The 24,187-nt window shown below is 41.3% G+C and overlaps 2 protein-coding genes across 2 annotated transcripts in view; one reads left to right on the forward strand and one right to left on the reverse strand.

The window, feature by feature from the left end:
* LOC111874492 (transmembrane protein 18) overlaps positions 1 to 24,187 on the forward strand; it is a 131,158-nt gene that overhangs the window by 10,485 nt on the left and 96,486 nt on the right. The gene's annotated exons all lie outside the window — the stretch shown is intronic.
* The window catches only part of LOC111874490 (alpha-tocopherol transfer protein-like), a 41,062-nt gene that overhangs the window by 5,773 nt on the left and 11,102 nt on the right, over positions 1 to 24,187 (reverse strand). Inside the window, exons 2-5 of the mRNA XM_023870035.2 lie at positions 16,766 to 16,860; positions 5,538 to 5,688; positions 2,342 to 2,535; positions 282 to 392 (exon numbers count right to left, since the gene is read on the reverse strand). Of these exons, the coding sequence (XP_023725803.1) occupies positions 282 to 392; positions 2,342 to 2,535; positions 5,538 to 5,688; positions 16,766 to 16,860 (551 nt within the window). The remainder of the gene's footprint in view (positions 1 to 281; positions 393 to 2,341; positions 2,536 to 5,537; positions 5,689 to 16,765; positions 16,861 to 24,187) is intronic.

The raw sequence follows: 24,187 nt of genomic DNA on the forward strand, positions 1-24,187 counted from the left end.
TGTAATATACTTTTCCCAAATTTTCAGCACTTTCCTCTGATCTACTATTCTATTCCCCTGGGAGTCTTCGATGCAAACAGTTGCTTTTCATGAATTACATTTCTGGTATTGCGTGGTATTGAAGGGGGTAGAAATTATTCATTTGTTACCTTCCTGAAAAATGAGTTGGCAAGTTATTCGAAAATTCTAGCATTTTTTATAATTTATATTCTGACTTAAACCAAAAAGACCACAAGTTGTACATAGGTCGCTTGGAAACCTAGTCTTTTAGAAGTCCTTACCCTATTTCGGAACTTCTGTGACAGGAAGGGCTTGAAGATTGCGAAGAGCATGTTGAATACATAAGGCTGGTTCACAATGTGGTGACTTTTAAACCTAAGTGGAGCGCATTCCTGAAACACAAAAACAGAAACATTTGAAATGTTACTGTTGATACGTGTACATAAAGTTCCAAGGAGACCTGTCCATAACAACACCCTTCTACTTCCACGCTTCCTAGAACCCTGTCTGCTCTGTGGTTGCTAGGAGACCATATCAGGTGTAACACATATGGAGATCTGCTTTCACCTGCTTCGTCACTAGGTATCTATATGTGATTTTATAGATAAAACATCGCATTTTACGTATAAGAACTAGCCATGCTACTCCTCGGGCGTAAGCAATTATCATCGTGGTTGGCAATGCGCCCCTTTTTGAGCCACAACCTTCCTTAGAAGATTCTGCCAGATTGCATCTGGTTTTCATTCTTTTGGATCTCGTGACAATTTTTTTACAGAGCAAGGTCCTCAGCCTTGCGTCCAACCACCAAACTGGAGGACCAGGTCCCTGTATTTATGTCCCCCAGTCACAGGGTGGCCCAGTTATACCCCCAGGCACCGGGTTCCTTTTTCGTCTCCTTCTGTGATTCAAAGGGTTACGGTGGCGATATCCTAACCCGCCTCCACACGCGAAACAGTCGTAAAGAATAGATTATGATATGCAAAGTGTTACTGAAAGGTGTAGACAGACTTTGGGCACGAGTTTCACATAAACTAAAATATATCCATATTAAAAAATGTCCGGAGACACTCAATTTGTGAGTCATAACTGAAAGAATACTGTGCAGACATTAGCAGTTGTTCAGCATCAATGTGTATGCAGGGTTCTTGGCGGTTCTTTGGTAGGCTAGCATGTTTTGCCACATCGGCCTAGAGGGAACCACTACCGAGATTTCCTCTTCCATGATCTGCCAAAGCTAGTGGAACATGTACCAGTGACAGTCAGAGCACAAATGCGGTACATGCATGATTGTGCTCCGGCATATTTTAGCCGTGCTGTGCGAGATATTCTCAATTACACCTATAATGAACAATGGATAGGTAGAGGAGGACCCATTTCATGGCCGCCACGCTCGCCAGATTTGAGTCCCCTGGATTTTTACCTGTGGGGACACCTAAAATCCCTTGTGTATGCAGCTCCTGTTGACAACGAAGAAGCACTTCGCCGTCGCATTGTGAATGCCTGTCAGACTATCCGCAAATACTCCGGCATCTTTGAACGGATGCGGTGGTCACTGATGAGACGTGTCGATGCATGCGTTGAATCTCATGCAGGACATTTTGAGCACGTGTTATAAATGTACTCTTTATGCTATAACTTATAAATGTTTCCGGACACAAGCTGATGTGGATATTTTTTCTTGTTTTGGTATATGGAACTCGTGACCAAAGTTTCGCCCGCATCTTTCGGTTACATCCTGTTTCGTTTTTGGAATCTAAATTTAACAATTGCGAAGATCAGTCAAGTGTTTTATTTTCTAAGTGCTCTAACTTTCAAATGTCAGAAAACGCGTTAAAGCAACCTGCTACTGAGAATATGATAAAACCTTCTGGGTTTTAACGTCACGTAGTAAGGTTTCGGAGGGAGGTACTGCCTCCATCTCCAGGCCCTGCTTTGCGTCTGCGTACTGTTGGTTTCTTTCCTTGACCTAGAAGACAGGGGAGATATGTTCCTTCGAAACCTCGGTGAACTGCACCGTACTACACGACTTCATAACCCGGAGGGTCGCGCCCTGCATTGTCACCGCTGTAAGATCCTCAAGTATCCTGTTTCTATTTACATTGTCAACCAAGTTTAATAAATAAGCATGCAGGGGACTAATGTAACGTACACACACATGCAGATGTTAAATTGATACATTATGTAAACAGTTTCATTATTTTTATCTATTTTGTAAGTGAACTCGATAAGAAAAAGTACCTTTCGTACTATTAGGGCGAGGGCACACCAAGGAAACTAGCAACCGCAACGCAACCGCAATTTCCGAGAAAATCTAAGAATAGTCGTTGATTTATTTACATACCTGAGCCCAGTGGAGAATATTACTGGCGAAGGAGGGGCCGACTTGGTAGATGTGCTGAATACTGAGGCCTTCCAGATCAAAAATTACATCTACGCCACTAATCTGAGTGCGATATTCTGTGATGGCTATTTCTACTAGTAGCAATATGCATCTGAAAAGTTCGTTCAGCGAAACATCTTTCACTTTCCAATTTCCTGTAAGCATATAAAGAAAATACTGTCACCATTTAGAGGTGTGACTGTAGATGGGATGAATAGATTTACTGACCACTTATACACACCACTCGAAACTACAAGTAATTACAGCGCTATCGCTAATCAAATAAAAGATTGTCCCTGTGCTTAACTAATTTAGCACTGCACCATGAAGGCTTGGGGTACGCGGTAGCATAGTTGGTTGAGGCACTATGGCCCTGGGATCGACTCAGCCTCTAACAGAAATGAGTACCAGGAATTAATGAAATAATTTTCTTGGGATGTAAAGCGCGGCCGGCGCGTAGGTCTGACAACCTTACCGTCATCTTTGAGACGATTGTCTAGACAATGTGGGACCCTCAACGTCTGACAACCATATGGGTCTTCACGGCCTGTTACAGGGATAGCTTTACTTTTTCACCATGAAGGCTTATGGGAGAGTGGGTGTTTACATTCACACACTTCAAAATCACCACAGCTCCCGCTAAGCCTTTTTATAGCCTACTGTGTCTGCATCTATCGTTACCTAAGAACGGTTTCTAGCAGTGTAGATTCTTCAGCTCCACGCGCACAGGTTCTATCTTCACAGCCTCCTGTACAGAACTCAACTCTCAACCGACAACTGATTAGCTCGCAGGCTGGCGGCCAGTTCACACCACCCTCGTAATCTTCTCTTCACAGGCTGACTTTCAACTGACTCTGTCAACTGACAGCTAACAACTTAGTGGGTCGCCCCAATTGTCTTTCTTATAATCACGTTGCACGGACCGAGTAGAAAACACCATTTCAAACAGTAACTCTTTTGCTATGATTGTATTCGTTGCCGCGGGAGCGTGTTTAGCGATCCGTTGCCTAGAAACGGGTTACATAAAACCATTGTTTATTCGCCTATTGCATAGCAATGGCTGTACACGCTACATTGTGTTCAGATACACGAACATGTTCTTAATTTAAACGCTATTATTATATATATTTGATGCGATATACCAGTCTTGATAAACAGGGAAACAGTATGACATGACGCGGTGTAGTCTGGTAGAAGTTCACTGGATGACATCCAAGGAAGTAGTATTCTTCATAAGCATCTCAATGAGAGCATCATTTCACAAGGAAACACTAAATACACGTATTTGTAGCACCTATATATATTGTCACGTGTATGTGTTTTTGTGTGATTTATAAGACGGGTTTTGGATTGAATTTATTGACCCTTATACGCAGTACTCAGAACTACAGGCAATACAACGCTGTTCCTGATTTACACACATTACAGTTCACCGTTACACACGCACTAGCTTTCTCAGTCTTCACTAGCCATATCCTGGCAACGGATTTATAACATTCTCACTGTCACTTCAAATCAAATATGAAATCTTCTGTGCATAGCCTAATTCCTTTCTTACCATTATCTGCAATTGACAATGCCGAAGACTCCACTCAGTTCCTCTGCTCCCATAGCTCATATCCTGGCAGGCTGGTGTCTCGAAACTCGACTCTCCTCGACTCGACTACTGTTCTGTTGGATTCTTCTTCTTAACTACTTTGCACGGACCCCGCGGACAACATCGTTTTCTATTTCCCCGTACTATTTTAGTCGTGTTTATCACACCACTGCACAGCAACGGTCACGGCGTGGACCACATAGAAAAAAGTCTCTCTACTGTTGAGCCGTGTTTACCAAGTCGTTGCGTTGCAATGAATATGCATGTCATAATATATTTGGATGGCCCAACCTGTAACCGAATTTCTTTTCTAACTAGATTCGATATCGGAAGTAAGATCGCCGATAACTTACATGCCTCAGTTCATACCACTTCACAATTTTAAAAAATCCGTTCAATTCACCCCCCTCATTGTCATGAAAATGAAGGAAGCATGTTCCTCCGAAACGTCATTATTGATCTACCAGAATACATCGTGTCACATTCCAGAACGCAGTAATCGTATTTGTCACTGCCGTAAGAACCAACTGTTCACTTTTTCCAGAAAGATTTTTCTTACAATTAGGAATTTAACCGTGTTAAGCACAACTGATTTCCTATTCAATTTTCAGAACATAAAAATTCTTCTTTCAGTTCCGTAATGGGCATACTAGTTACTCTCCCAATTTTTTAATTTACATTTCATTTTTATTATTTCTCCTAATTAAAAGATAAAGAGAACGTATTCCTCCACTTAATTATGTAATTATCAACTATCCCATGCGGGAGATAACGCTAATGTGCATATTTGGTGCAGGGTTCTGTCTTCTGTCATATAAAGCTCTGCTCGCTACGTGTTTCATGCTGGTTTTCTTTTGACTTATTTTTCCACCCTGAAGATCGACATGAAATATTCCTCCAAAATGCCGGTTGACGTTCAACGGAATACATTGCGTTATATCCCAGAATGTAGAACTCTTCATAACCACCGTTGTGAGGAACAAGTCCTGCATGCTCTCGACTGGAAGGTGGTTCCCTCGAGTGGCAATTCTACGAAACTCTCTCTTTATTTTTAGAGTATATAATGTGGTTACGATATGTTCCTAATTTCTTCTGATAGTGTAATTACCCTTCCACGTGAAACTGAGTCCAGCCGCCTTCGGACTAGGGAAAAGAGAATATACATATATTGAGATACTCTCCGTCAAAAGTTATGAAATGGTCAGCAAGTATGTTGTAAAAGTTTAGAGGTTTCGCTTTGGTTTTGGACTAGGACCCAAGAAAGAATGTGCTGGCAAGGACCAGCAGCATATACAGAAGACAGACCCGACCTCACATCAGAGAGGGAGTCCCACAAAAATAAGACCGTAACTGTCAAACAGTAATAAATATCTGGTCATACGCCCCAGGTGGGGCTCGACACCAAGCCTTACTGACTGTGGGAGGAGACACTACCCTGTTGATCTCTCACCCACATCTGGGGACGGAAACAGACCCAGTTTCCGAAACGTTTTGTTTTCTAGTTTTTAGAATATCGGACGATGGACAAAGTCCGATACCCCAGTAATTCTGAGAACTTACCAACTTCAACTAAGAATATTCTTCGGCCCCACTGATTTCTAAGAGGCAGAACTGTGAGAACGTCTTGAAGAAGCGGGTTCCTTAACGCCGAGGGCACCAGTTCATCATACAGCTTTGGATTCCGGAACTTGAACGTGTACAGCTTCTTTACCTGTAGAATACAAAACCAGTAACTGATACAGAAATGGTTCAACTAAATTTCTTGAATATCTGTACAGCATTCAATTCGTGACTTCAAACCGAGTAATCTTTCTCAGAAGGCGGAGATCACCGGTTCCAATTGCGACCGGGACAACGACTAATGTGGCTCTGCTCAGTCTCTATGGACGAATACAGATATTATACCTTACAGCAGGCTGTGGCCATTTCATTGCACGTCCTTCCGAGTTCAGTATTTGCCATCAACCTGTCCTTTCGAGTTCAGTATTTGCCATCAACCTGTGCTTCCGACTTTATCATTTGCCATCATCCTGTGTTTTCGAGTATATTGTTTGCCATCAGCCTGTGTTTGTGAGTTCCATATTTGCCATCAACCTGTCCTTCTGAGTTCATTATTTGCTATCAACCTGTGCATCCGAGTTCAACATTTGCCATCAACCTGTGCTTCCGAGTTTATTATTTGCCATCAACCTGTGCTTCCGAGTTCAATATTTTGCCATCAACCTGTCCTGAGTTTATTATTTGCTATCAACGTATCCTTCCGAGTTCAATATTTTGCCATCAACCTGTCCTTCTGAGTTTATTATTTGCTATCAACGTATCCTTCCGAGTTCAATATTTTGCCATCAACCTGTCCTTCTGAGTTCATTATTTCCTATCAACCTGTGCTTCCGAGTTCTTTATTTGCTATAAACTTATCATTTGGCAGCGTGTGTTCGGAGGTACGGAGAGCGTGACTAAATAAACGATAAATAAGCAAAAGAAAATTGCAAAGTAGATGTTTCAGACCGTTTTGTAGGTATACACAGTTCAGTACACTTAGTTAATTGTTTTCGATGGAACCATCCGTATTTTTTGCATACATTTCCCCAACTGCCTTTACTTTTAAACAAGTAATTATAATATTTAAGTAAAGGTACAGCTTTACAATTACGAAGTTCAAATTTTCCTAGTATAAGAATAATTTCTTCACGCTACTTCAATCTGTGTTTATACTCGTATTTTCATTCAAGTCTGTCGCATTTCATTACATTCGTACGTAATGTAATGGAATAGGATATATTATATATGTATTATATATGCATATGTATATGCATACAATATGTAGCATATGCTTATACCTAATATATAGCCTATATAAATTTACGTCTGTATACAGTGTGGAACTTCACAATTACATTTCTTCTCCTTTGTGAAAATAAAAAGGGTTAGATCTTATAAGACCTGTTCCTCTAACCTCAAATTGTTCTTGATCTTTCTATTTTTCCTGTCTTCCTGCATCTCATCGACCCTGCAGGGTAAGCGGTTTCTGTCCATTCTTTCCAGGTGGTCTAAACAGTTTTATTTATATAGTTTTATGTCCACTATTAGGTTGTTCACTTTAACCTCTTACGAAAATCAACATTTCTCTGGCGATAAAATCTTGTATATTTAGTACCAAAATGATTTTGGACTGCTAAATTTTTGTTCATCACCCGCACGACCAAATCCGGTGGAAGTTCGAATATGAGATATGACCCTGAGTGAAGAAACATACTTCCTCCATCTTCAGGCCCAACATACGGGCAGTACGTTCGTCCAAAACGTCTATAACTTCTACCCGATCACACATTGAACTAACGCCATGATAACCTCAAATCTCACACGATAAGTTTTCTCTCTCTCCTCCCGCTACCCCCTTTGGAGCTTAGGGCTGATTTCTCAGTTTCATGATCTTTTTTTTTTTACAGAAGGTAAAACTCCTTGGACGGGTGTTCAGCTCGTCACAAGGCCTCTACCTCAATACAGGACAACATAAACACAGAATAAACGCATACACACACACACACACACACAAACATCCATGCCCTGAGTGGGATTTGAACCCACGATCCCGTGCCAAGGGCGAGCGAAGATAGTACGATGCCTTAGACCGCTCGGCTACCGTGACCGGCACAGAAAAGTTACTGCATTATATACAAAAGGACAGACACGCCAAAATTAACAGGCACTTATACGCTGGTTTGACACTCAAAGAGGCGGACGAGATCGCCAAATGTTACGCGCTTGCTGACGTAATGCGTAAAGCATGTGCATATTTTGTTTGGAATGCCTGAAGAGAGATGCCACATGACATGAGGCTGGAGCCACATGAAATATGTGGGCGCAAGTTACTTGTTGACGTCGGTTCCTACAGCGAGGGCCATTGTGTGCGCCCAGCGGAAACAACTTTCTACAGCAGGATGTTTTCTAAACAAGAGACCACATGCAGTTGAATGCATGCGTGTTCCCGCAGTATACACTTTCGAAAACTGCTACCGTTCTTCTATGTCGTAACAGCATTTAATGGCTTGGTGCGGCCTCGGCTAATATTACAGCCTGGGGAACGCCGTTTTGCCTTTCTTTATTACCATGTTATCTGGTATACTTCCGGGCTTGTACGTGTATTTTAAAGTTAAGTCTGCGTGACTCAAATGTCAGCCTTGTTACTGGCTATCTTCTGCAGAGCAGTTCACTACTTCCCTCAGTATCTCCAGATAAAGGCCAGTAGAGTATTTCCTCGTTAAAATCGTTAAATATACGATCTATGATCACTATTCCATCTAGTTCAGCTCTATAACCAGCTACCACAGAAACCTGGAGAGCGAAGGCTATAATACTGGGCGATCAGGGTTCAATTCCCGGTAGGGGCAAGAGACTTTCCTCTATACCCTAGTGTCCAGATCAGCTTTGGGGACCATCCAGCCTTATCCACTGCATACTAGGGTCTATTTATCCTGTTATAAACCTGTCTGTAATCACTCTATACACAAGACAGTATATAGGGAGAGAGACAAGCATCCGAAATCGTATTAAGAGAAGTAGCAACCGTAGGAAAGAGCTGTTCTTCGTCTTCGCTATGTTACATTTGTAGTGCTTGCTACCCTGTTGACATTTCGCAGGAACTGCGCCTGAATGGTATAGAATAATTTGGTCATGATGCCTACCTAGTAGGCTGATAGGAAGAAACATCGCCGTAGCAGATGATTAGTCAAGCATCAGTGGCTATTCTAAAAATTTAGAATTATAAATTTGAGAGCTCATGTTTAATGAAAACTATCTTCACTCATGAAGTAGTCGCTGATATTAACACAAATTTACACCTAGTCCCGAAAGAGGTTCTTGTGATACTACATCGATACTGAAGTAGGTTTGAAGAATTTATATACAGAAACTGGTGATGGGGGGGGGGGGCAATTTGGTCTCTTGCATAAATGAATGAATACAGATGTTTGATAACAGAGTGCTGAGGAGAATACTTGTACCTGAGGGAGGGAGTAAAACGAGGGGGAAGAAAATTACACAATTACGAGCTTCATAACTTGTACCTCTCGTCAAATATTATTAGAATAATAAAATTACGGAAGATGAAGTTGGCAGAGCGATGTACACAATAGAAATACATAGAGAGATTTAGCAGAGAAAACTCAAGGAAAAATACAATTTGGTAGATAATAATATTAAAATAGATCTTAATGAAATAGGATGGAAGGGTGTCTACTGGGTTCATCTGATTCAGGTATAGTGAATAGTGAGGGGTTCTTCCGAACGTTCGGATTCCACAGTTCTAGCTAAATGAGCAACTGTCAGCTTCTCAAGTAGAACTCTGTATAGGAGACTTGCTGTTCCTAACCTACTACATGTTCTGGGGCCATTTATAAGGACATAATTAATTATCAGTTATATTAATTTAGTGAAAACTATGGCCCTCTGGGTTGTAGCATAGTGCAGTTCTGAGATTGCCTGACGTCTAGGCCTTGGTGCCTCCCTCTGCTGATATCTTGCATGGTTTACTTTTCGACACTAAAGATGAAGTCAGACTGTCTCTCTGAAACGTCTGATTGTTAGTATTCTTCGTAGCCACTCTCGTGACAACCTCGAATCCTTCAAATGCAATAAACTTTACGTTCCAAGTAAGTGGACTGTGTCTAAGGCCAGATGGACAGTGAAAGCAAGACAGGTAGAATTTTGGGAGGGCACAGTTTTAGGGGCGGTGCAGTTTACAACCATTCCTTCTCTTCTATTTTACTATTTGTTAAATGGAAATTAATTTCTGCTACTCCATTGTTTATGTAAAAAAACGAACTCCGTGGCCTGTAGTTCGCAAGCCGAACTATACCGACCAAGCGACCGCCGCTTGTCGGCGAAGTTAGTGCCAACTTTAGCGGATTGAGGGTGTTGCGTGGTCAGCGCAACGAATCCTCACGGCCGTTAATCTCGGTTTTCTAGACCGGAGCTCCTATTTCCTTGAAACAGCTCCTCAATTATCCTCACGAGGCTGAGTGGACCCCGTTCCAGGCCCACTACTCTGAAAATCTGGTAGCCCTGGGAATCGAACCCAGGACCTCTGGAACTCCGACCACTAGACCACGGAGGCTTTGTTTATATCGTGACCATTAATTTTTAGTGAATTAAATATGCTACTCAACAATGTAAATAAAACATTGAACTTCGAGCGCTGACATCGTTGTCTAATTATTCAATCTTAAACCATAAGCGACGCCACGATTACTGAAACGTATTGTCGTGGTTTTTATTCTACCAGTTCAAGGACTGAGTCATGGCCCTGCCCAGACTAAAAAAATTATCGTGCCCATCTTCGTCAAGGATGTCCAATGTCCAATCTTCCAGTGGGGCAGTAAAAATAGTTTCCTATATCAAAAGTACAGGAAGCATCCTTTCTACATGATTAAGCCATTTTCTTTCATGCTCATTTATATCTTCCAACAGCCATTGTTTTCCTAAATTTTCCTTTCAGTCAGTACTTCTTACTTAAGTCACACTCCTTGATTCTCATTTTAAAATTATATTACCAACGGCGGGTCTCGTTACAGTGTCTGGTAATGTACTGCTGTTAAGTCTGCAGAAAGATGAACTGAATTTCCCGTCCTCACGGACGGCGTTTAGCCCTGATCATATTTACACACATTGTTCGTAAAATAATGTAGCTAGTTACCTTGTGCGGAAAACACAGCGTCATTTTGCAAGTGATAATTAGGCATCAAGGGGGAGGGGATAGCGCAGTAGGTACAGCGACTGTCTACGGACTGGACGACAGAGGGGTTGGTGTTCGAGTCCCGGTAGGATCAAGAATTTTCTCTTCTCCACGTCGTCCAAGCCGGTTCTGGGGCCCACCCAGCTTCCTTTCCACTGGATACGGGGGGAAGAGCGGCCGGGGCGTGAAACTGACCACTCATCTCCAACTAATGTGGAGATAAAAAATATAGTTCTATTTATCCACTTCCATATATGCCTTCGTGGCGTAGTGTTTAATCAGTTAAGCACAGGGACTACTTCACCTTTCACCCAGCCATAAAGAACATAAGGGAACAAACAGAAATTTGTTATATTTGAGGAACTTACAGAGGTGACTATGAAGAATGATATCTTCTTGGTTATAACGTCGTGTATTTCGGAAACAGACGTTTCGGGGGAACATGTTGCCTCCATCTTCAGGGTCTAAGATGTAAGAAGCTAGCAGAGACTGCAAGCTGCTCTCGGTTCTATTAGCTTGCCGCCTGTTTCTGCTGATTTCTTGCTTCCCTTACTCTTTGGCACTGAAGATGGAGGCAGTGTTTTCCTCTGACATGTCCTGCTGTCTCCGAATTACAACCTAGAAATTTGTACTCCATTGAAGTTTGTTTCCTTGTAGCAGCAAAATCAGAAAATTCAGGCTCGACTCTCTCGTGTGTTTTAATACCAATGGCGTATACGTAAAACGCCTTCGAGAAAAATATAGACTTGGAGCGCATTCGAACCAAAAATAAAACTGCAAATATTTATGTTACCTCGTGTTCGGTTTTCGTAATCGAAGGACAGTGACTTGTTTGCCTACTGGATACGCAGTTCGCCTAACGGGTACTTTCCTTTGCTGATCGGTTGCTAATTATGTGTTTATGTACTGTCTGCATGAAGAGAAATCGCCATATCTCCATGAACTTAGCTTCTGGACTTTAAACGGACTTCAAATCACGTATTAATTTTTTTAAAAAGCAAATGAGAACTCGGACGAAGTATGAATCTGTTCTACATTATTTCCATTTCATTTAAATACATCCGTATGTTTTAAGATTATATTACTTCTCTGTGTAAAGAAAAATAAAAAGTTGTTCCTGTAAGAGCCCGTGGAGGCCTATAATGTTGTGAGACGTCGAGACTACCACATTTTTCTAGACATTCGGAACACAGATGACGGTTAGGTTGTTAGCCTTATGCTCCAGCTGCCCTTTACCCCCAGAAAGATTCGTGGTACTCATTTCTGTTAGAGGCCGAGTCGACACCAAGGTTATAGTGCGGCTGGAGCGATTAGGTCAATTGAAAAATTCAGTGACCTCATTGGGAATCGAACCAGCGATCTTCAGGCTTGTAGCATACTGCCTGAATCAACTACGCTACCACTTGTCCCAACACTCTGTGTAACGGAACGATAAATATAAGAAACTCGTTCTAAATTCGAGCTGTCTGGAGCGAAAACGAACGACTGCTTCAGAAAGAAAAGTTGTAAGCCGGTAAATAAAGGAGATCTCTTGTTCCACTAAAAAGTCATTTATATTTCTGCGGCGCGAAATTGTCTCTGCTTAAACACGAGCTTTAGCTTAGTTTAACTTAGCTCGTCAGCAACCGATATTTACTACAACTGTGACGTATTGCAAAAAATCCAGTAGTCAAATCCAGTTATAACCCCCCCCTGACGTTTCGGAATTGAAATAATAGTGAACTGGAATCGGTAAAGATGCACTTAGTTTATATGCTTGGGTACTCAATTTAATTGTAATATTGCATATAAAAAGGATACAAAATTAAGGCTTGAAAATTCTCTTGTAAACAAACATTATTCGTGAAATAGCGATAGACGACGACGACGACAGAAAGACTATCGTTTGCAGCTCCACCTACCGGAAGAATTAATGTTTTCTGGAACCCGCGTTCGCAGTGCAGTGTGTTGCTATAATCTCAATCAGCATCATTACAATTTCGGTGTAGAGAGAGATTACTCAGGTACATTGAATTTTGTTTGGATTCTTAACGGAAATATTAGTTAAGAATCTGCATTGACCTAATTGCGATAGATTCTGGCGAGCTTGATGTATGCTTATGAGTGTGTATACAGTTGTACGAAGAAGATAACTAGTGAACATAAACAACAAACGAAGCAATAGCACACATTAAAACAAGCACGAAAGGAAGTCAGTAAATAAGTCACAGAAGGAAGCAAAACAGCTGTAATGGACGTAATATATTTTCTATTTGTATAACAACACAGCAGCGCAGTCTAGGCAGTAGACGCACATGCGCATGTTCAGAGGCTGGTCTCAGTAGTCAAAATGGCGACCGTGCTTGAGTATACTATCGAAGAGAAGCGTTCTGTTTTGCTTTCTGTGTGGGCAAAGGGACCCAATGCAACTCAATGCAAAAGGATATTCGTAAAGAAATATTCCTGGTTACGATGGGAAGTGTCTGTCGCGTAAGGCGTACACAACTGGGTCGAGCAGCTCTCTCAAGGACATTCGAAAGTCGCAGATGATGTCCGACCAGGTCGCCTTGTGGAGAATGCGACAGAAGCAACTGTGTAACGGGACAACAGTCAAAAGATTACTGTGCCGCGGGTTTCAACGCATTGGTAAAGCGATGGGACAAGTGTATTATTGTTGGTGGAGGATATGTCTAGAAATAAATGTTTTTACAGGTTCGAATATCACATGCTTTACGATTTATATTAATTTGTGACCTATTTACTGAATCTCCCTCCTATATACATGACTGCGTATCATCCGAGAATAATACACGAAACATAAACTCTCTAGATTAGAGAACACTTTGTAGGATCTCATATATTCAAGGGATTTCCTTTGTTAAAGAATTCATCGTCACCACAAAATTCCTCCACTGGGTCTTATTCTGAGATCATATATACTAACTTCATGGAGCTGAGCCCTTCTTGAGAAGCCGCTATTTGTGCAGCTACTCAAGAACTTCCCAGCAATTTATGAAACCCGAAGGTGCATTACCGTGTTAACAAGAGCCATTCTGAGCCAGATCAATCCAGTCCATTCCACCCCATCCTAAGTATAAGATTTATTTTAATATTATCCTACCACCTACGTCTAGGTCTTCTTAATTGTCTCGTTCCTTCTGGCTTTCTCACCAATATCCAACATACATACCTTTTCTCCACCATTCATGCTACATGCCTGCTTATCTTTTCCTCTTTGACTTGATTATTTGAATTGTACGTGGCGAAGAGTACAAGTTATGAAGCTCCTCATTATTCAGTCTTCTTCAACCTGCTATAATTTCATCCCTTTTCGGCCCAAATATTCTGATATTATATTTGAGCATCCTGTTACACTCACACAATATATATGAGACAAACACCGTCTTAAGTGTAACAATTTAATTGTATTTTGTTTTTCTTTCCCTCCTCCACACTACATGTTTCGGCCCTAAATGGCCATCATCAGGTGTATATTCTTACGTAGCTGTTACACTGCCTGTTAAAATTTAAAATCACCAGTCTTTCTAATTGTATAAAATCTTTGTTAACCTACACGCGTTAATTTGATTTCTAAATTTAGCACTTTTTTAAAACTTTAATTCAAGTTAAAATGTCTATAAGATTTTTGTTCTTTTTCTTTTTCAAATTTTGAAATTAAAATTTTCTCAGGGTACATGCCCTATGTCTATAGTGCTGCAGACATTTTAACTTGAATTAAAGTTTTAAAAAAGTGCTAAATTTAGAAATCAAATTAACGCGTGTAGGTTAACAAAGATTTTATACAATTAGAAAGACTGGTGATTTCAAATTTTAACAGGCAGTGTAACAGCTACGTAAGAATACACACCTGATGATGGCCATTTAGGGTCAAAACATGTAGTGTGGAGGAGGGAAAGAAAAAAGAACTACAATTAAATTGTTACACTTAAGACGGTGTTTGTCTCATATATACCAAATATTCTGCTCAGTGTCCTGGTTTCAAGCACCCTCACTCCTTCTTCCCTTAATGTCAGAGACAAGTTTCACACCCATATAAATCTTGCTTGCAAGCAAACATCATATATGCAGTATACAAAAATAACATGTACACAACCCGAGCCCTTTTTTAGAAGCTAATTGCCACTCTAATGTTAAAGAAATTCTTCAGTGTTTTTTGGAGCGATTGTTATTGTGTTCAAAGCAGCCCTCGGCTTAATTCTCTCCCGAGCTAGTTGGTCTGTTCTACACTCCCATATCTTTTCTTCAAGATCCGTTTTAATGTCATCTTCTATTCTACACGCATGTCTTCCAAGTTTTCATTCCTCTTCAGGTTCTCCGTCCAAGATGCACAAATCAAGAAGAATTAGGAAGCGGAAATTTGCAGGAGATCCGCGAAAAGCTTATAGAATCTTGGTCGGAGAGTATAAATTATGATATTCCGTATTAATTGTTCTCCAACTTCGTGTTACTTCACTTCTAATATGTCCAGATATTATCTCCTCAGTTTTCTTATCACCAAACACTCTCAATCTATTTTGTTCCTTAGATGAGAGGTCACGTCTCATGTCCGCATAAAACATAGTATGTATATAACATACTGAAAAAATTAAACAGTATTCTTCATAGAAATTTCTAGTCTTGTCTTAAAACATTTTTCAGGAGCATAAAGACTACACGCCTGACATACTCAACCCTTCACTCTAAGAATCTTAGTCTTATTTACTGCAAATAACCACTCTTCTTTACTCTTTGTCTTTTGTCTCAGTATTTCAATACTATTACTGTTTAGTGTATAGTATACTTATTTCTTTTATTAATATTAATTTATTTATTTGTAGTAGTTGTAATTGTATTTGCATTGAATTCATTGTTTGTGTAGTTTTGTATGCTGTAATTTGTTTGAGTGTGGTGTGTTTTTTGTGTGTTGTGTCTTATTGTAGTATCACTGCCACCGGGTAAAAACCAATTTGCAGTTTAAATAAATAATAAAGAATTCTCATTTCCATCTCTCTCAAATCATTCGCTCCATCTTTCCTCCGTTTCCGTATGGGCCTTCCCACTGTTTTCTACCTTCTGGCTTACTTTAAAAAAAAATCTTACCCACTCTGAATTGATCCATTCTGATCACATGCCCAAATAACGCCAACATTCTCCTTTCAGAATCAGGACTCTTATGTAATTCCCTGAACAGCTGAACCAGTTGCTTGATGGTGGTAAATCTGGCATGTTGTTTAGAAAGTGAGTTGTATATTACTGGTAAACCTGTTACGCAAAAGTTCTTGGATAGTTAGATTACAGCCGGAGAAAAGGTCACTGTGAAAGTGAAATTATTCAAATCTTCATGCGAGAATACTTCATTTATTGCGTCAGTTGCCAGTTTATTTTATTTTGTTTGCGAGAAAAGTCACCTCGATTACGTAATACATTAAATTAACTTTCCTCCGATTCCAACAAAGTCCTGAGCCAGAGCCGAAGCCCGAAAAACTTAAGTTATGGACAGTATATGGTTCTGTGGCAGGCACATTGTAGCAAGCAGCAGGCTTCCTTTCCAACAAAAACATTCAGGACAGTCCCACACTGAACCAAAGGAAAATCTATAAACCGACAAAACCATGAATCAAATCCGTGCATAGCAACAGCACGACAAACCCATGTAACCTAGAATAGTCCGAGACATTTACACAAAAGAAAAGCAGAGCAGTAGACTCCTTCATCACAACAGCTTGTACATCTGATAATGGCCGATTAGGCCGAAATATGCCGTGATATACAATAAGGAGAAAGAAGTCGAGTGAATATTAGCTGAAGTTTGGACATAGACGGCAAAAAGTTGAAAGCAAAGTCAGATTCATCTAGCTGAGCATAGAGATCACTGGCGGTTCTTGTTACAATGGCAAGAAAGAACCTTTGGGTTCCGTAAAATGTTGGGAAGTTCCTGAGTAGCTGAGCGACTGATGGCTTCTCAAAGACTCCAGTCAAAGGAATTAGTGCACTGATCTAATACATGAGCTCCGATAATTATAAATCTAGCTTTCTTCGAATGAACAAGCCTTGGGTATCCTTCGCCATTACTTACCTTCTCATATGCACTATTCGGATAGTACTTGCAAGGGCGCAAGAACTGAATTAGCATTTTTTCATCATCCAATGGGAAAAGTAATTTCTTGTCATCTGCAACAAATAAATGTCTAATATAAGTTTTCAGGTTTTCACAGAGGTAAGTGGGCCGTTCAGATTGTCCTCTGCACTGTTTGTGAATCCTAACGTTTCGCAGGAACTTATTGTCTCCATTCTCAGGGGCGACCCTGAAATAGGTTTCCACCGACGCGGTTTCACAAATCAGAAGACTGCGATCTGATATAAATGTCTATCATTCATTTCATAATCTGCTTCATAAAGGAGAAGCGTTAGTAGACGATTTATTTGTACTAAGTGATGTCAATTCCGAAAGGGCCAATTAAATTTTAAGAATATCAAACAACCATTGTTCATTACATCGAAAACACTATTCGAAATTGAGGGGTAAGATTCTAAGTGCGATTATTATAAGTATTACTCTCTTCTGGAATATGATGCCGTATAGTCTGGCATAAGTTTACGGGCATTTCGGAGGGGCATGCTGTCTTCATCTGCAGAGTAGAAGAGTATAGGGTATGAGGTTTTCACTTTTCTACCCTGAAGATGGAGGCAGCACTTTCCTCGAAAATGTCAACACACTTAGACCAGATTGTATTGGATCACATCTTAGATGACAGGAATCACCATTGCAATGTTAGCATGTTAGATATCCTAGCAGAAGTTCAAAATAATACTGCGTTTCATCCACATACCGGCAAGGTTCCTGGTCAAGTGGCTCTTCATATCAAATTTCACGAAAATTGGGCTGTTAATACTGTCATGATTTTAGTGGCTATAGACAGGGTTTGGATTGGTAATCTGCTTTATTGAACTCTTAAAACTCGAAATTGCAAGTAGAGATTATGCTCTACTTGTTCTACACAACTTCACAGATCACTATAAAACACGCTAGGTCTTCTCAATCTTTTACCGTCTTCACTAGCTTCGTAGCGGCTTCCAACGTTGGATGTTCCCCTTCCTCTGGAGTCCCAATCTGTCCTCAGCCTCAGCTACCAGCTTTTCACAGCAAGATCTCACGACTGAACCCCGGCAATTCACTAACTAATTGCTAAATTGCTGCCGGTCCTCACCAGCACAGTGATTCTTGGTTTCCAGTCCCACAGAACTTGGGACCTAATATTACAATCTGACGGCTATGGGACCCTCACGGACCTTTCCCCTAACTTACTAACTGCAAGGTCAAGGTCAAAATTATGTTACGACGACGGTCAATCGGCCAGTCTGTCTTGGTGTCAAGCACCCATGTGGGGCCTAAGACCAGATTTTTATTACTGTCAGACAGTTGCAGGTTTTTTTTTATGTGAGGCGTCATATCTGACGAGTGTATGGGTCTGTCATTGACAATTGTTACTGTCCCTCACCAGTGCAGTCATTCTCGGGTCCGATTCCCGAGGGACCCATGACCATTTTTACTGTCTCAGATCGAGACTCTCCAAACCTGGAGGGCGAGGTCCCCGTATTTATATCTCCAAGGAATAAGGCGACGCAGTTATAACTCCAGGCACTGGGTTCCCATTATGTCGCTTCCTACGACTCGCAGGGCTACGGTGGAGGTATTCGAACTCGCCTTCGCGCGGGGAACTATCTGCTTATAACTAGGCCTCGGCATGGACCGCGTAGAAAACACCGCTTCCCACAGTCACTCCATTGTTGCGTTTGTGTGTTTGGGTGACCACGTGATGGCTACTGAGCCACTGCGTAGCAACGTCCGTTGTTCCCCTAGCAACGACTATCTCTGCTGACTTCACAGTTCTTGCTTTGAGCAAATATGCCACAATATTTATAAACTCGATGCCTAATTTTTAAACAAGGAATTCTCCTCCAGGGCCCCTAACAATGAATCGTAAGTTTTCTTCCGAAACGCTGTTTGATTTAAAACAGACTACATGGCGTTATATTCCAGAAGATAGAACTCTGCTAGATTTATTTTCCCAGCAGTATTAGATAGATATTGTGGCCAAATCAACGAGCACTTCCATTTTAGATTCACTGACACGTCGTTTCGCGAAGGATACATTACATTGTTTTAGCTTTAAGACATTTATAACACCCATATTTCTCGTATTTCTTCCACGGTACGTGTAATGCAGTTCTTTTTTTAGCTAATACAGAAAGTCGTGAACAAAATTATAACCCTGCGACCCGTAGCGTAGTGCAGTTGCGACCAATTTATTTTCGTTCTGTTAAACGTTGTTTCCTTTATAGTCTATGTGTATTATAACCAGGACTTGAAGTGTACCAAATCACTAGCAGTAAGTTTCTTTTCAATATTGAAAGTGCTGAAGGACTCTCCTGTTAGAATTCGAGAAATGCTGCATAATGTTTCATAACCTGAGTTTTTATCTAGAACATTTTTTCATTTTTCTTGACACAATTTTACCAATGTCCCCTGACACTTTCTCCAAGTCATTGGCTATTTTTTTCACCAGAGCGAGCGAATCTTCTAGCGTTGCTCCTTTCTCATATAAGCATTTGATCCCTTCCGTCAAGGAACTGGAATTTGCCTTTATGAAGGCCAGCTGTCCTTCCATTTCGCTGCACGAGAACGGTTCCTCAGCAGCTTCAATTGTCCTCGCATCCTCCACCTTCTTTGAATCTACATTATTCACTACCTGAAAATGATACTCACTTACTTACTTACTCATGGAGCTGAGCCCTTCTGGAGGAGCCGCCAATTCTGCAGCTACTCAAGAATTTCTCAGCATTTTATGGAACCCGAAGGTTCATTACCGTCTTCACAAGAGCCCTCCACTGGTCCCTATCCTCAGGCAGATCAATCCAATCCATAAATCCCATCCTATCCCTCTAAGATCGATTTTAATATTGTCCACCCACCTACGCCTTGGTCTTCTCAGTGGTCTCTTTCCTTCTGGTTTTCCCACCAATATCCTATACGCATTCCTCGTCTCCCCAATTCGTGCTACATGCCCTGCCCACCTCATCCTCCTTGACTTGATCATTCTAATTATACTTGAAGAAGAGTGCAAGTTATGAAGCTCCACACTGTGCAGTTTTCTCCAACCTCCTGTCACTTCGTCTCTCTTCGGTCCAAATATTCTCAACAGCCTGTTCTCGAACACCCTCAGTCTATGTTCCTCCCTTAATGTCAGAGACCAAGTTTCACACTCATACAGAACCACAGGCAAAATTATAATTTTGTATATTCTAATTTTTATGTTTTTGGACAGCAGACAAGAAGACAAAAAGTTCTGGACTGAATGGTAGCAAGCATTACCCGGGTTCAATCGCCTCTTAATTGCCTCCTGAATCAGGTTTCGATCGTACCTGAAAATGATAGCAATAGTAAATTGTTGCATCAGTCCACGTTCCCCACCTTGTGATGACGGGTTCTGGGGGCAGTGGAACACAGGAGCTACAGACTTAAACTGCATTTTACGAGCTTGAGCCTTGAGGTAAATCTTCTTCGTCCTCAACATGAGAGCACCAACTTGAGGAACTCTTGATCTCACTTCCTCCGTTACTCTATGCAGTGCATGTGCTAGGCAAGTAACGTGCACCAGTTTCGTATAAAATGACTTTATTGACTTTGCCTGCTTTTAAAATATGAGGGACAGTCAAATGAAAGCGGGTCAGAAGCCAAAACATATTAAAGAAAATTTCTTACCTCAAAAGTAATCTCCAAAACTGTAAATACATTTATCCCACTGGGATCCCATCTTTGAAAAAGCTTGTGGGCTGTCTACGGAACCACATCTTTACCCAGCCACACACGTCTTCGTCCGATGCAAACCGATGTCCACGAATGTCTCTTCAGGTCTCCAAAAATGTGAAAATCACATGGGGAGAGCTCTGGGCTGTTGAAGCACTTCCCAACCAAATCTCTGCAGCGTATTCCTCACAGAGTTGGCAGTGGGGGGGCGCGCATTATCGCGAAGAAGGATAATGCCGTTCAGTAGCATTCCACGGCATTTTGACTTCATGGCACGTCTCAGTCTCTGCAGTGTCTTCATAGCGCTGTGTACTGATTGTGGCCCCATGCTCGAGAATTCGACAAGCAGAGGGCCTTTGCAGTCGAAGAAGAACGTCACCATCACTTTATCGGAACTTGTGTGTACGGCTTTGGATTTCTTCGGTGGAGGAGAATTCACGTGTTTCCACTGCTGAATCTGCCGTTTGCTCTTGGTCTCAAAATGGTAGCACCAAGTTTCGTCCCCAGTGGCAATACGGGACAGAAAACGCATACTCTTCCTTTCGTTGCAAGTGACCCAGTGATGCAGCCATTCTCTGAGTCTTCTGTTCCTCCGAGAGTTGATGTGGAACCCACTGTTCTCAGATTTTGCGGAACAGCAGGTGTTTTGTCACAGTGGCGTGTAAGGAACCGTGACTTATTTCCATCAAAAGACTAATTTCTTCCACAGTGATCCGTCGGTTTGCCCGGATATGACCATCCAACGCAGCAATAACATCAGAAGTGATGACACGATGAGCCTCTCCTGGGCGAGCATCATCTTGCAGGGACACACGTCCCTCTCGCAATCTCTTATGCCACGCCAGCACACACGAACGTGACATGCTGTGTTCGCCGTAAACAACAGACATGCGACGATGAATTTCTCGTCCTGCTCCTTCAGCAGTCAAAAAGCGCACTCCTCTTCGCTGTTCTTCTTTACCCGCCTCCATTACTGATGTTGGACGACCACACGTAGCGCTAACCTTACTTCCAGCACAATAAACAAACGACTAGTGTGCAATGGAACGTTGTCGCTTGCTTTCCCGAGTCCCCACCAGATGTTCGTACCGTAAGCAAATTTCAGTGTTACCAACTTCCGCGCCGTGTGAGTTATGCGTGATGACTCGCGTTCATTTGACTGCCCCTTATATATGGGGCCGCATCGGTCATAAAAAGCAAGATGACGTCATGTCGTATACCCTCTGGCCACAGTAGAAAAATCGACCTGTCAAAGAGTTTACAAATTGTGGAATGATTAACGGATCCTAGCACCTCACTCGTAAGCAGAAATACTTCACCTGGTCCATCAACTTCCATGGTTCCAATGATGACGTTTGCCACGTAGCGAGCCTCCTCATCGCAGGTCTAATCAATAGAAACGAAAATCTCCCATGCACTTTATTCCTAATCATTTTCAGGATATTGTTATAGCACTTGGAAAGGTAGTTTTTCCTGAGGATGGAATCATCCGAGATAGAACGACCACAGTTCACTTCCAGAAAAATTGTCAGTTTTTCGTTTTTCAGAGCCCAAAACAGAATACTTGCGGACACCAGAGCATCACACAGATCTGTGAAAAATCCGATGACTTATTTCCACATCATTTGCACTGCTCATATGCTTGTTGCGGCCAATATGTTGTACCGTGAAACATTTTTCTGCCGCTAAATTAGCGGCACACACATCTTACAGTATAAAATGTTACCATCAGTTGAAAATATATGATCTCCAAATTCAGCTACAATCTGATTTAAATGACACGATTTAGATAGCTTTGCTTTAGGAATCGTGATAAAATGAATCGCTCTAGTGCAACGCAGAACTGAACTTTTCACGCTGAGAACCTTTCGTCAACTGTATCCCTGTCTGTACGGTCAAGGGCGAGAAACTGAAGACAGACGGAGTTTTATTGCGCAACAGTATGTCAGAAAAAGCGAGGGATTCCGACTAGAAATTTTTGTAACTAAGCAAATTCCTTTGCACAGAACTTGGAAAAGGCCGCAGTGTGAGTGACCGCTGTCGTACCCTGCTGCCAGCTTAAAATGTTTTATGATTTGTAATGTCAGCACTTTCCACAAAACGAACGGAAAGGACGGGGCAGGATTACAACTTATTATTGCAAACTGTGGTAGCAGGTATTTGGGGTGAAGCTGCAGGCTGCCTTTTTTTTTTTTACTTTTGACGCCACTTTATAACTGCCCTCTCATCTTTTTTTTTCCCCTTGGCACTACAGTCCCAGCCAGTGGGCCTAGGCCTACCTCCATGAACTCCGTTCACTTCGGTTTTTCTACATCTTACACATACGGTAGGACTCCTTGAGCGAGTGATCAGCTCGTCGCAAGGCCTCTACCTGTAGACAAACACAGAAAAACGCACACAAACATCCATGCCCTGAGTGGGATTCGAACCCACGATTCCAGCTTCTGAGCGAGCGAAGACAGTGCATGCCTTAGACCCCTCGGCTACCGTGACCGGCGCCCTCTCACCTTACCTTTTGTTAAACTCAGTTATTATTTTCTCTCGCCCACACACGTAGATCCTTCTTTCTTGTACTAAATTTTACCTCAGGGTTATTTAATTTATATCTCAGGGTTATTTAATATTAAGGAGGTGAGATTTGTTGATTCGGTAGAGCTGAGGGTCTCTATCTCAGAGCCTTGAACGGGCCACAACTCGGAGAAGCAGAAATGAACACAAGCTACAAAAGCACATATCAAGTTTAGATGAATTATTATTATTGAACACTTGTTGAGCCACTTCTTAATAAAACTTCAAACCAGTAACTTTTACGTCTTGCTTCTACGATATCCGGTGTGTGACTTTTACGTCTGATTTCTTCAAGGGCAGGTGTCTGACTTCGACAACGGACTTCCTTTCGAACTCTCCGGTCCTTGTTCCATCAGCGTCTCGGCTCTGTCACACCCTTAAAATTTAGTGATTGGTTACATTTGAAAAATAGAAGTTTCTTAATTAGCTATTCCTCCACTCCGTTTAAGGATTACAAGGAGTTTAGGTTTCTGAGCTCCAACGTACTTTCTGTCAGAATCTTGACAAATGTTAAGCTTGGCTTGGGTTATTAAAACTTCCCTATTTTAAGTTATGGCATGCACAAGCTGTCAAGTATCGAATTCACAAAAGATTTCATAGTTACACTTTCAGGTAAAATTTCTAAGAACTCGCGACGGGGTGTCTTCCTGTTCTCTGCACTTGTGAGAAGACGCTAACTCTTACATGCTAGAATAGACCTATGTCTGACTGCACTTGTTCATTGCATCCCATTGTGAACAATTAAAATTTCTAATTAATAAAAAAAACATTACATTTAAACGGTTGAATGGCAGTGGTACGGTTAGGTTTGTAGAGGCAGGAGAAAGAGAAATAGCACTTTACTTGCATAATATTCACATTTCTGGAAACGTATGAAGAAAAATTCCCTAAAACGACTAACATGACAAAATATACCCTTAAAATTCCAAAAATTTACAGAAAAATTACCCTAAACCCGAAAAAATAATCTACATACTAAAAAATGACGAGAAATGACAAAGAAGACATAAAAGTTACATTTCTGTAACCATAAGCTCGTCTCCAGGATTTTTATGTTTATGTTTATGTTTATATACAAGGTGTACTCACTATTTGATAGTCAATATCTTTGGAACAAAATGA

This window comes from Cryptotermes secundus, unplaced genomic scaffold (genome assembly GCF_002891405.2).
Source record: "Cryptotermes secundus unplaced genomic scaffold, Csec_1.0 scaffold532, whole genome shotgun sequence".
In the NCBI taxonomy this organism is placed as follows: Eukaryota; Metazoa; Arthropoda; class Insecta; order Blattodea; family Kalotermitidae; genus Cryptotermes; species Cryptotermes secundus.